The 14567-nt window shown below is 43.3% G+C and overlaps 1 protein-coding gene across 2 annotated transcripts in view; it reads right to left on the minus strand.

The window, feature by feature from the left end:
- PGM2 (phosphoglucomutase 2) overlaps nt 1–14567 on the minus strand; it is a 122478-nt gene that overhangs the window by 82132 nt on the left and 25779 nt on the right. For both annotated transcript variants that reach the window (XM_029589528.1, XM_029589520.1), the window contains exon 3: nt 10565–10671. In XM_029589528.1, coding sequence (XP_029445388.1) covers nt 10565–10671 — 107 coding nt within the window. The remainder of the gene's footprint in view (nt 1–10564; nt 10672–14567) is intronic.

Consider the following 14567-nt stretch of genomic DNA (forward strand, 5'->3'; position numbering starts at 1 on the left):
AAGATTTGAGTTGTTCCGGAAGGAAAAAAAAACACAAAGCATTCATTGGTGGATCGAATAATACACTTACAAGGATATCTTAACACAAAAGAAAAACCTAATGCTGTAATCTGAGATTTCAATGCAAGAAATTCCCTTCTCCTTTCCTGTGTTGGTCTAGCAAAATCTGGATATATACGGATCTCTCAACCATGAAAATTACTATTGATATTTTTAAAATATCTGTTCATTACTTCACTCATTTCCCTCTTGGAAATGAATAAAACTAATAAAGTAGCCCGATCCAGTATTTCATCTTTAGAGCTTTCCAAAAATTAAGTTAGGTTTTCAAATATCTCAGGTCGATTACCAAAAGGTGTCTCTCTAACAGAGACTGGAAGAAAATACATTTTATTAATACAGGGAATTTTCCCTTCCTCAAACTTTAGGATATTCAAGAAATCTTTTTTTTAAAGGGAAATATGTATCTTCTTGTCTAATATAATTCTCCACATTTTCCAATCTTTGTGCTGTAAATGTAAGATCTTTAAATCATTTTAACTTCATGCGTTTGGATCACTGCTACAGATGACTCCAAAGTCTCTATTTGATCTTGAACAGTGGCATTCTGAGAATCAATCTTAACTTCTAAAAGTTCCACTTTCTTTGTCAGGTTATTTAAATAAATTTATGTGTTGCTCCTTTAGGGAACATCCAAATCCTGCCACCAAGTCCCAGAGCGCTTCTAGGGTGACCCCAGCAGGTTTATTAGGAAGCTGGATCGACTCACCCCCCCCCACACTTGGAGCAAGGACGCCTGCTCCTGCCGTGGTTTCCACCGGTCTAGTCGCTCCACCGCTGCATACTCCCTCCTTCTCCACTGGGGTCGAAGTAATCACAGAAGAAACTTGATCCAGTATATCAGAAGCCTCTAAGGAGCCAGGAGAGTCTATCAGCGGCAGCGCTTTCCCTCCGCTCTGGCCCCCTCCACGTCCGGTCACAGCGTTGACATTTTCAGCCTGCGCCAGGGTCATAAGTGAAGGGTCGATGTTCCCCGGAGGTATCGGCGCTCGGAGATGCAGGGGGCTACGAGTAACCTCCCCAGGTGGTTCTGGAGCTCCCTCCCCAGGTGGTTCTGGAGCTCCCTCCCCAGTAACCACAGCGGGGCAATGCTCCCCCAATTTGAGAGTCGTCACGGGTGTGTATGCGGTGATTAGACGCTGACCCGATGGAAAGTCTGTATCGGGGGAAAGATGCGTACTTTCCCTTTCCTTTTGGAAGGCATCTTCAGGTAAAAAGCCAGCAGTCAGGGAGAGCACCTGGCGCATAGTCCTCTCACGCCACCATCTTGCCAGCATCCTAAAACTTTACAGAATTTTTTCGTTTATGGTCATCTACCACCTGCCAATCAAAATTTTTGATTTATATTATTACTTGTCCCTGTAGCCTATTAAATGTAAGCAAAACTAGCCATTGTTTAAAAAACAGAATTACTGAACATTGTAGCAATTTGAAACATACATGGGCTACGGAAACCTTAATACAACACTGGATGGAGCTAGGACATCAAATCTTAGACCTGTGGTTTTTTTGGTTTTTTTTTTTTTACAATACAGCAGGTCCATTCTCATTTTCATGGTGGGGATTTATCTAAATTTTTGACTAGGATTGAACAGAAATGGATCTATCATTTGTATTCAGTATTCCCAGATGGGCTTAATCAGAAAATAGAGTGGAATATCTTTCTATGTTTTTATAATTAAAAAAATATGATGATCCTCTGTAGTATTTTTTCCCTCACTTAAGTTATAGTTCAGAAACTAGATGGGTATTGGTGTTTCCCTCTAATATGGAACGGTGACTTGTGTTTGTATTGGATTTTGGATGTGGTTTGATTGTTGGACCTAGAGTAGATTGTAATTTAAGTAAAGTGAATGTAAGATATCTGTAGGTTGGAAGTTGATTTGTTGAGTTGTTTTTTTAAGTGTAATAATTACATTCTGTGATTTGGATATATCTGGCAGTACTTGCTGACAAGACTCCTTGTGATTGGATTACTCTTTGAGCAGCTGTCTTCTGATTGGTGTATTAACAGTCTGGTGAGCATTTATAAAGGCAGGAGAAGTCAAAACGTGTGTTAATAGGCTTTTGCACTCTGGTTGTTTCCAGTGCAGTATGTGGTATGCTTCTTAAGACCTCCCCTATAATGATATGGTAAGTTTGCTTTGCTTGTTATTCAATTAATTACGTTTTTCTAAATTTGAGGATTTCTAATACATAGCATATATAGTAGTGTGGTTTTTTTTTCTTGAAGCTGCCGGTGACTTGTAAGACTTCTACATTTTGGTACTGATCAGAAGCGTTATTGCGAAGAAAAAAAAAATCAAGTATTTTGCATTTAAACCTCCTGCGGTTTATAAATATAAATATCACAAAACATTTTCAATCAGTGTTTAATCGATGCCTTGTTGTAACGATTTTTTTTAAAATTCTTTTTGACATCACTAGCATCTCCTAATTACCGGCGGTGGATGCCGATGAAAGTTAGCCAGAAGGTTTTCTCGTTATTCACTGTGCTTAGTGTTAACAGTGGCACCTTTTTTCAGCTCAATTTCAAATTGTGATTAGCTTGCGGGATATGACTGATTTGGTTTTTTTTTTTTGTTTCGTTGATTTGTTTGTTTTATTTAGGCTCCCCTGAAGTGAAACTCTGGCCCCTGCTGGGATTTTTCTGGATTGGAAGAATTGGAGATATATCCATCACCTGAAGCATAGTTTTTCTTTTCAGAGAGACCCTTGGGGATTCTTGTGGATTGAAAGAATTGGAGATACATTAAGGGCCGGATTTACGCCCGTAACCAGCCTTATGCACGCCAGGCCTATTTTAAAAAGGCCCGGTGGTGCACATAAAGTCCCGGGACGCGTGTAAGTCCTGGGGCCAGAGGCCTCAGACAGAGCGGCCATTGCTGCTGTATCGGAGGATCGCGTGCCGGCAAGCTGCTGGCGCGTGCAACTTGCACCTGCCCAGAGGCGGGCACAAAAGGTAAGATAATTTTGGGGGGGTTAGAGTAGGACTGGGGGGAAGGTTAGGGGAAGGGGTGAGAAGCTTAGGTTAGGGGGAAGGGAAGTTCCCTTCCAGGCCGCTCCAATTTCAGATCAGCCTGGGAGGGAACGGGGAAAGGCAGTGCGGCTCAATGCGCGCAAGGTGCATAATTGTGCACCCTCTTGCGCGCTCCGACCCCCGATTTTATAACATGCGCGTGCCTGTGCGCACATGTTATAAAATCGGGTGTACATATGCGCGTGCCGGGTAGTGCACACACATGTAGGCCGTGTGTGCTTCTTTTAAAAACTACCCCTTAGTTTTTGAAGCACAGTAGCTCTATTTGGAGAGATTTGTGTGTGAATAGCTCCAATATTTTTGGATTTTAATTTTTTTTTTGTTCGGTAATATGTATTTTTATGGATGATTGTGTATGAATGGATAAGTATGTTGATTGGTAGGGTTGTGAATGATTTAGAGTTTGCAAAATTCTTTTATAAGAATATTGATAATATTTTTTGAATAGTTTTCATGTGAAGTTATGATTTTTGTTAACATTGGCTTTGTATTTAATGTCTATGCAATTTGTATTTCTGAGACTAACAAGTGAGTTGTTGAAAAAAAATAAAGAAAACATTTTTAATTTTAACAAATTAAAAAGCAATCTGAAATTGACTATATAACTTATCTCTTATATTTAATAGATTATGGTCATTTGGGGACAGTAATCTGTTTTTGCCATTATATTTTTCACTGAAAAAGGTCAGGCCAGAGATTAAAAAAAAAAGGAGGCACATCGAAAAGTATCCGTTGGTTACGGCCTTAGGAAGAGGTGGTGGTGGCGATGAACAGGAACAAGATGGCAGGAGGGGGGTTTACTAACAACCAAAGCAAGATAATTCAACACTGGGTGTTCCGAAAATATCAGGACTTTATTTATTTTTATTTATTTAAAAGTATTTATATACTGCTTTTTAAAATAAAATTTTATCAAAACGGTTTACAATATGTTAAAATAAAGTAAAAATAAAATATAACTAAAATAAACTTAAAATACATAAATTTAACTAAATAGCTAGATAAATGTTAGCTAAAACAAATTATTAAATAACAAAATAATAATAATGGTAACATGCCATGGGTAAAGAGTAGGGAGGGTAAAAGGGATGGAGGGGGGGAGGAGAGGTGGGGGGGTAGCAACTTATCGAATTGTAATGTCCTAGAAAGAACATGGATGGGATAATAGAAGAGAGACGATAATGTAATATGTATCTGATGAGAGAAATTTAGGGGATGGAGTTTCATTTTTGATCGGGGAGATGTTTAGTGGGAATGTTAAATGCTTGTTGAAAAAATAATGTTTTTAAAGCCTTTTTGAAATGATGAGGATTTGATATTAAACGGAGTGGGTTGGGTAAATAGTTCCAGAGAGATGGTCCTGCAACAGAAAAAGCTCTTTTCCTAGTGATATCTAATCTGGCCTGTCGTGGTGATGGAATGTCTAAGAGATTTTGAGTAAGGACTTCCCAAATCTGCCCTGGGGACCCCCTACAGGCAGATCGGTTTTCAGAATACCCACCATAACTATATAAGTGGGTTATGCACCTCTACAAGCAGATGGAGATGGAGCAAACTGACGTCACTGCAGGGGTATATATACTGTGACATTAGCCTGCCAGTATTTTCTTCAAAAGCAACAGTGGAGAGTAGGAAAAAACTTGATTAAAAACAGATAACCACTGTAATACTCCACCAACAGGCAACATTGAGCTCAGACAAGAATATAACACTAGTCTAGGGACTGGAGTAACACTTACCAGTAATCCCTGTAACATGTAGGCACGCAGGAGGATCATTATGCAATCACTCGGCAGCCAAGGGAGGGAAGCTGGATTCATCTGATTGTCCTAAAGAAAAGGAAATTATCAGGTAAGTAGTAATTTCTCAATTCATAACATCCAGTCAGATGAATCCAGAACAAGTGGGATATACCCAAGCCTCATCCAAATAGGGCGGAAGGCTATCCTCGGTCCAGACAAAACCGCCTGCGCAAAGGCCACGTACTCCCGGGCCTGAACATCCAGACGATAATACTAGGAAAAGGTGTGCAAGGAGGACCAGGTCACAGCTCAGGAAATGTTGATGAGAGACAACGATCTAACTTCTGCCCATGACACTGCCTGAACCCTAATGGAATGAGCCCTAACCTGACTAGGTAACTGCTTCCCAGCATCCACGTATGCAGCTGTGACTATTTCCTTAATCCAGCAAGCTATTGTAGCCCACGAGGTTGGCTCTCCCTGTCTAGTACCACCGTGAAGGGCAAACAGGTGATCAGATTTCCGCAAAGGCTCAGTAACTTCCAGATATCTGACAATATGTCTCTTGATATTCAAGGGTCACAACAGACGATACTCTTCTACATCTCCCTCTGTCCAGAGATGGAAAGAAGATGGACCGATTCAAGTGAAACTCAGTGACCACCTTCAGTAAAAAGGAACAGTACGCCCCTGGAGTTACCTGAAGAAATGGCTCATGGCAAGACAAGGCCTGTAGTTCGGAAATCCTACGCACATAAATTGCCACAAGGAACACAGTTTTCAAGGTCAGCAACCTATGTCTAAACATAGGGCCTGCCAAAAAAATCCAAAAGCAAATTAAGACTCCATACGGGCACCAGAAACTGCAAAGGACAACGAAGATGTTTAACTCCTTTCAGAAAAACGGCTCATCCTGATGTGGCCCAACAGGGATCCACCAATTTCCTGATCCCCTGAAACAGGTGAGAACCGCTACTTGTACCTTTAATGAAATAAAAGCCAAGCCTTTATTCAAGCCATCCTACAAAAATTCCAAATTGAGCGGAATCTTGACCATGGAAGAAAGAATACTTCTGTCCTTGCACTAGGACTCAAACACTCTCCAAACCCGCACATAGGCCAAGGAAGTGAAGAACTTTCAAGCTCTTAGCAAGGTGGAAATCACACAGTATCCATGTTTCAGCAAGCGAGCCCTTTCAAGGGCCATACCGAAAGACAAAATCGAGTCGGATCTTCGTGAAGAACAGGTCCCAGCTACAACAGGTTTCTGTGCGCTGGAAGTCAAAGAGGTGAATCCACCAAAGAGCCTCCACAGAACTGAATACCATGGTCTCCTGGGCCAATCTGGGCCAATCTGGAGCAACCAAGAGCACCATTCCTTTGTAGTGTTCGATCCTTCGAATCAGTCTGCCAAACATGGGCCATGGAGGAAAGGCATATAGCAACTTGTCTTCCAGCCACTCCTACACTAGGGCATTGATCCCTAATGATTTCCTCCTGTGGCTGAAGAAACGCGGAATTTTGAACAATGCAAAAGTCGCCAACAGGTCTAGGAACAGGAAACCCCAGCAATCCCGAATCAGCTGAAACGCCTTGTCTAACAACGTCCACTCTCCTGGGTCCAGACTCTCCCTGCTGAGAAAGTCTGCTTACATTATCTTTTCCTGCAATATGCGAGGCTGAGATCATCTGGAGATGCACCTCTGCCATTCCATAAGTTGATCTATTTCCTGCAACACTTGTTGGTTCTTGGTACCTCCCTGCCGATTAACGTAAGCCACAGTCGTTGCACTGTCCAACATTATTCAGACTGATTGACCCTGCAGCCTGTCACTGAACTATAAACATGCCAACCAGACTGCCCCAACTAATTGATGTTCCAGAGAGACTCTTCTGCACTCCAGCACCCTTCTGTAGATGATCTGCCTGCAGCCACCACAGCAGTTGGGAGGAGACCTCCTCTGGCAGGTGGAGTCAAACCAAATAGTCCCGAAACTGCAGGATCCACAGAAACAACAAGGAGCGCTGAAGAGTATGCATATGAGCCTTTGCCCATGGTACCATCTCCAGGGTCACCACCATGAAGTCAAGTACCTGCAGGTAAGACCATATGATCGGGTGCAGAGTGTTCAACAAGAGACAGACTTGAGCTAAAAACTTCTGAATTTGAGCTTCCGGCAGGAACACCTTGCCCTGCTTCGTGTCGAACTGAACCCTAGGTATTCCAGCACCTGAGTAGGCTGAAGACTGCTCTTGGCTAGGTTCACCACCCAGCAGAGCTCCAGCAACAGGGAAGTCACCTCGTGAGTCACCAGGCGGCTCTCTTCTGGCGACTTGGCTCGAATCAGCCAGTTGTCCAATTACGAGTGTACTAGGATTCCATCCTCTCTCAACTCTGCCACAACTACTACCATTCCCTTGGAAAAGTTTCTGGGAGCAGTGGCCAGGCCAAAGGGCAGCACTCGAAACTGAAAGTGGTGCCCCAGAACTGCGAATCGCAGATAGCATCAATATTCTAGTCGATGGGAATGTGAAGATACGCTTCAGACAGATCCAGGGTGGTCAGAAATTCCCCCAACTTCATGGCCATCATAACTAAGCACAAGGTTTCCATGCGATAATGTTTCACCCGCAGATGACGGTTGACACCTTTGAGGTACAAGATGGGACGAAAGGAGCCCTCCTTCTTTGACACGATGAAAAATGGAATATCGCCCCATAGGTACAAACTTAGATTGTAAGCCCTCTGGGGATAGGGAAATACCTACAGTACCTGAATGAAATCCACTTTGAAGTGCTGAAAAAAGTGTGAAAAGCGGAATATAAATCTAAATAAATAAAATATTTTCATGAGACATGGGTACTGGGACCACAGCCCTCAGACTGAGGAGCCTTGCCAATGTACTTTCCACTGCCTGTTTGTTCAGCGGGGAGTGGCAGGGAGACTCCATGAACATGTCCCAAGGAACACTGCGAAACTCCATCGATTATCCTTCTCATATCACTTCCAGGACCCACTGATCTGATGTGATTTAGTCTCACCTCTGATAAGAGAGAGGGAAGCATCCCCCCTATCTCCTATTCCTTGGGATGAGTCAGCAAACCTTCATTGGGAGGCACCACTACCTGAGCCTGCACCACTTCTGGGTTGTCTGGGGTGTAAGGACTGAGACCTACCGAAAGGTCAAGTCCTCTGAAAGGTTGCTCCTCTATAGGGTTGAAAACACCTGGATTCTCAAACACAACCTCTCATGTTAAAGGAGCACTGTGTCTGCTCATCATCTATTGGCAAAACAAGGAACCGGAGATTCACCCCACTTACTGGCCAGATCCTCTAACGGCTCACTTTTATTTGGGAGCGAGTTGAAGGGCAATTTGGTGAGGTTAGCCTTGGAGGTCGTATTGGCCGACCAATTTCTCAACCATAACTGATGCCTGGCCACTACTACAGAAGCCACCCTTCTGGCTGAAGTGCAGACCAAATCACAGCCTGCCAAGAAGGCAGCAGCTGGTTCCATAACTGCCCTAGAGCTTATCCCAGAATCATCAACTTCCTAGGAGATAAGAAAACAAGAGAGAGTCCCAAGGAACAATAAGAAGTGATCTGCAAGGTCATTGTCACTGCTTCAAATGCCTGCTTAAGGATAGACAATCTTTTTCTCATGAGCATCCTTCAAGTCCACTTCTCCTTCCACAAGAATAGTGGTCTGCTTGGAGACTGCACACACAAGTACGTCTACCTTTGGAAAACGTAAGCGCTCTCCTACAACTGGATCCAAGGTTACAAGTCTTCCAAAACTTGTCCCCCTTTGAAATTAGCCTCTGGGGTGCCCCAATCAAGATCAATCAATTCTTGAATGGCCTCCATCATGGGGAAAAAACAAGAGGCTTTATGCAAGGAAACCAAAATGGGATTTATCTTCGGCTCAGACCCAGAATCTGCCCCAGGAACCCCGAGCATTTCCAAGATCTGAAAGATCAGAGTTGGCAGCTAATTTATATGCAAGAACTGTAGCATAGTTCTAGTTCAAGAGAGTCCGGATTGGCACCATCATCTGTGCCATCTGGATCTCTATCAGGAAGTCCCGCTGCTGCTCTAGGAGTATTCCAGCACTTAACAGAAGGTCCAGGCAAGGTTCCTACCTCTGCCTCTACTCTGGGATCATTCACCTGAATAAAAGATTGCAACACCTGGAAAAATTCTACTCATGAAAAAGAAGAAGTTTCCAAACCAGGAGACACCTGAGGCGTACTCACTGAGCTACCATCTTCTGCTGACGAACCAGTTAGGGGAGGTCCAAATTCAGGTGCCCCACCTGAGCCTCCAAAACAGTGCTGGCACAAGTTGGCGGGCACTCCTGGCTCAGATGCTCTAATATGACAGGCAGTGCAAAGAAAAAGGCACTTAGGATTCGTAGGTATAGGCGCCATTATGGCTGACAATGCGCCGAGTGGTGGTCGGAGGTGCACGTCTAGCTGTTTGGGTTTTTTGTTTTTTTTTATATATATACACATACTTCCAACTTAGGTGCCCAAAAATTAGGCATCCAACACTTAATCGACCCAAACCTAGGTGCCTAACTAGGCGTCCAAGACGTAGGCGACCCAAAGATAACCACCCCAAAAAAACTTAAGCGCACAGTACAACTTGTGTGCACAGGTAAACGTGCGGCCCCTATGGTGCCACATAACTTGGATGCGCATATTATAAGGCCTGACTGTGCAGCCAAGAACTGGGTGAACAACCTGAACGCACACCACCAAACCGACAATCCTGTAGAGGGCAGCCTGAGAAAGCACTTGAAATGCCGTTGCGGCTTACCACGTGGCATGCAGCAAAAAAGACTTGGAGCGGGGCCTAGCCTAAGGAGGCTGCTCAGTCGGCCAGGCTGCCCACGTCCCTTGACCTCCCATGGAGCAGGATGAACATTGGAACGGCAGCTGAGCACAGAGACCAGGGGAAGGAGAAAGCCCTATGCAAAAGCTTCTTATGTCTCTATATATTACTTACTTTTTTATTTTTAAACTTACCGAAGTTGAGCCTTACCTGGCTGAGTACAGAGATGTTCTCTGGCTGCGGGAGGGGGGGAGGGAAGAGGGCTTATGCCATCACTGCTGCGCTCTGCTTCCTTCACCTGCTGCCTTTCAGATGCTTAATCAGCTAAGTCCACGCCAGCTGAAAACCAGCTACCGGAACAAGGAACTTATCTGAGGGTTCACGGAAATCACCGCAGGAATTCTCAACTGGGGGAGGGACCATTTGGTATCTCTGCAGGAGAGTGGGGCAATATCCTTAATTCTCCTTTCTCAAAATGAAGCAATCCCCAGTAGAGAGCTGCACATCCACCATCTGCTAGAGGTAGAGAATACTAGCAGGCTGATGTCACTGCAGGGGTATATATACTGTGACGCCAGTTTGTTCCATCTCCATCTGCTGGTAGAGGTACATAACCCACTTGTTCTGGATTCATCTGATTGGACGCTAAGAAAATGCAAATTTCTCTCATGTATTTTCATTATACATATTCTGAAAACCCGATTAGCTGTGGGGGTCCCCAGGACAGGTTCTGGAAACCTTGGACTATACCTTCTATACCATAACTAAAGTGGTAGCAATATGCTATTTGGAAAGGAGGATGTGTGAGAAAGACATGTCAGTTGTTGCCAAAACTAAAAGCAAGTGCATTTCTTATAAATATACATCCTCCAAGTAGCTTCTTACCTCTTACTGCTCCCGCCACTGGAAGGATGGGCACGAGCATCATAGCCAATCACCACACCTCTGTCCTTCAGATCACCAATGCTCTTTTCAAGATATCTGCACAGTCCCTAACAAAATACAAAACGAAAATATTTCAGAATTTATATATGATAAAGGCCTTTAAGATCATAAGAGGTCTTGAATGAGTAGATGTGAATCGGTTATTTACACTTTTGAATAATAGAAGGACTAGGGGGCATTCCATGAAGTTAGCAAGTAGCACATTTAAGACTAATTGGAGAAAATTCTTTTTCACTCAACGCACAATAAAGCTCTGGAATTTGTTGCCAGAGGATGTGGTTAGTGCAGTTAGCTGGGTTCAAAAAAGGTTTGGATAAGTTCTTGGAGGAGAAGTCCATTAACTGCTATTAATCAAGTTTACTTAGGGAATAGCCACTGCTATTAGAACATAAGAAGAAAATGCCATACTGGGTCAGACCAAGGGTCCATCAAGCCCAGCATCCTGTATCCAACAGTGGACAATCCAGGCCATAAGAACCTGGCAAGTACCCAAAAACTAAAGTCTATTCCATGTTACCATTGCTAATGGCAGTGGCTATTCTCTAAGTAAACTTAAACACAGCTATACTAACTGCACTACCCACATCCTCTGGCAACAAATTCCAGAATTTAATTGTATGCTGAGTAAAAAAGAACTTTCTCCGATTAGTTTTAAATGTGCCCTATGCTAACTTCATGGAGTGCCCCCTAGTCTATTATCCGAAAGAGTAAATAACCGATTCACATCTACCCGTTCTAGACCTTTCATGATTTTAAACACCTCTATCATATCCCCCCTCAGCCGTCTCTTCTCCGAGCTGAAAAGTCCTAACCTCTTTAGTCTTTCCTCATAGGGGAGCTGTTCCATTCCCCTTATCATTTTGGTAGCCCTTCTCTGTACCTTCTCCATCGCAATTATATCTTTTTTGAAATGCAGCGACCAGAATTGTACACAGTATTTAAGTTGTGGTCTCACCATGGAGTGATACAGAGGCATTATGACATTTTCCGTTTTATTCACCATTCCCTTTCTAATAATTCCCAACATTCTGTTTGCTTTTTTGACTGCTGCAGCACACTGAACCGACGATTTCAATGTGTTGCATCAGTAGCATGGGATCTTCTTAGTGTTTGGGTAATTGCCAGGTTCTTGTGGCCTGGTTTGGCCTCTGTTGGAAACAGGATCCTGGACTTGATTGACCCTTGGTCTGACCCAGCATGGCAATTTCTTATGTTCTTAAAAGTTGGCTGTGGGCAAAGGTCTGTCAGGCATAAAGTCCATACTGCAATATTTTTGTCTTTTCATATATGTGTATATATATATATATATATATATATATATTTTTTTTTTTTTTTTAAATTTATTTATTTATTTATTTATTTTTGACACCACAGAAATATTTTTCATACGGTTTCCATTCAGTGAACCTGAGCTCCAGTGCAGCTGAATTTAAGAGCAAAGGCAGAGGTGGGTAACACTTGGGTCTGGGTGCTGGACTGTAGAGTTCAAATTTTGTTAATATGGGGCAAACCCCTAGGGATGCATGGATTGGGGGGGGGGGGGGGGAAGAGAGTTCTTTGTAAAAAGGAAGAACAGTGAGCTAAACAAAACAAAACCATAAAGGCAATACATCTTTATATTTAAAAACATGAAAGTAAAGCAAGACCAATAGCGTTTTCAAATGAAGTGACAAAAGTAAGAGCAAAAAGATTAGCAACCCAAAAGGTTCAAGGGGTTTCAAAAAAAGTCTTCTCCTTGTTCCCCTTTCAGGAAAAGCTATTGAAAGGAAGAAAGGTGCAAGCAGATTGTGGTAAAGCAAGGAATCAAGACTTTTCTAAGCTATGTCAGTGAAAGGAATAAATGTAAGACAGGAATGAAACAGGGAGCAAAACATAGACAGTGACCATGAAAAAAAACAAAGCAATTACTAGTGCATGGTGGTCACTGATTAAGGGAATATGGATAGAGGGAAGCTGTGCCCTGGGTGAAAGGGGAGATGCCACTCTGTTTAGAAAAGAGAGATTGCATAAACTAGGAAAACTGAAAAAGTGGCCAGCGTCATGTGGTTAAATGGGATGCGCACTGGGATGGCAAGCCCAGAGACGTGGCAATTTTAGAACATACGGGCACACGTCATAAGATAAGACTAGGAGCGTGTATATGTGCGCCTAATTTTGCAAGTGGATGCGCACAGCTGCGCAAAGGCAGGTTTGAGACATGCAAGTGGGAGAAATTTATAACCGGCATGTGTCCTCGCCATGAACAGTTTGGAGGACCTAGCTCCAAACTAGACAGTTCATCCAGTTTGGAGCTAGGTCCTCCAAAGCCCCCTGGTTCTTTAGCCTGCACTCTCCCCAGTTACCCCAGATATATATATATATATATATATTTATTTATTTATTTATTTTTTAACTTACACCTCCTCCATAGCAGATGTAAACATATGCAGCTCAGGACCTGGGAGCGTGCCAGGCACATAGGTACTAGCGCGCACATCTCTTGTCCATGTCCTGGAATGCCCATGCCCCGCCCACACCACACCCCTTTTTTGTACGATACAAGATGTGCGCATTGGCAAATGCATGCACATGCCCCCGCCCCACTTTATAAAAATTGGACGGATGGACACGTGTGCTAGATGCATGCCCATATCCTGATTTTGGTGCATGCATCTCTTAAAATTCAGTTCCAAAAAAGAGCTCAGAAAGGTTCTGGCAGCTCCACTACAGTTTACTATTTGAAGCAGAAGTGATTTCAGAGGACTGGCGATGGAAAACCGTTGTCCTGACTCATACAAAACGGTTGTAGGGAGGAGTTTGGCAGCTACAAACCGGTTTATTCATCATTGACAGATTAACAGTCACTAACTACTAAGGCAAAGGAAAGCACAGTATGTTGAGCCCAGTGGGTTGCAAGATTTCAGCTGGAACAGTTTTGTCAGAAGAAGAGGAGGAGGTCAAATAAATCTGATCAATTTCTGTGACTGGGTGGCCAAAGAATTAGATCAGAGGCATGCACTGAATGTGGCACACTTAGGGGCCGAATCAATAAAAGCCAATTCAATAATACGCCTACATCCACTGCCCCTGGGCGCCCGTTGCCATAGGTAAATGAACTGCTGCGCTAAAAAGGTCACGCTAGGGAAAACTGTGCGTCTCTAGTACATCCTTGGCCTCAGGTGCCCAGGAAACATGGCTGTGTGCACGTTAGGAAAATGGATGCTCACTATGAAGTGTCGGGCCAGCGGCCATTAGGCCCTGTTCCGGGGAAGTGAGTGTGTTTTATCCCTCTACAGTCACAATATACATGGCCAGGAGCTTTTATACTGTGCACCCAGAATTTTTTGCCCCTTTTTCATTTTGTCATGATACAGCTTTCTGTGGATGCTCCGACTTAGTATCATCGCAATACAGAAAGCAGGATTTTTTGTTTCTTTATGAGCCCTTGATGCATGGTGAGGCTTTATGCTAGTGCCAGGGCTGGCGTTAAATTTACCATGTTGCACGAGAGGTAATTTATTGCATTGTGGGGGTAATAGCGAATAGCCTCATCTACATGGAATTCACATGTGATGGGCGCTATTAGCTGCATGCTGGTTTGGGCGCGGTGATCCCCTTGTTGTGTCGGGGGTCATGGATGAGTGTCCAACCGCTCATTAAGCTGGGAGCACTTTATTACATCAGCCTCTCTGATCTCAGTGAAACTTCTGAAACTGAGTAACACAGGTTTATAAATAGGTGGGTCCTAAAAATCACAGAGTGTGTCAGAAATTGGTTGAGCGATAGGCAACATTAAATGGAGTTCATGCTGGTGAAGGAAGACAACAATTAGTGGAGTGCCTCAAGGATCCAGTTCTGTTCAGTATTTTCATGGAGAACAGGCTTAGAAAAGAAAAAAAAAGTTTGTATATTTTTGCAAACGAATCTAAGATGTACTACAGATATTTTGCCTTCTTTTATTCCA

The sequence above is a fragment of the Rhinatrema bivittatum genome, chromosome 1 (genome assembly GCF_901001135.1).
Source record: "Rhinatrema bivittatum chromosome 1, aRhiBiv1.1, whole genome shotgun sequence".
Lineage (NCBI taxonomy): Eukaryota > Metazoa > Chordata > Amphibia > Gymnophiona > Rhinatrematidae > Rhinatrema > Rhinatrema bivittatum.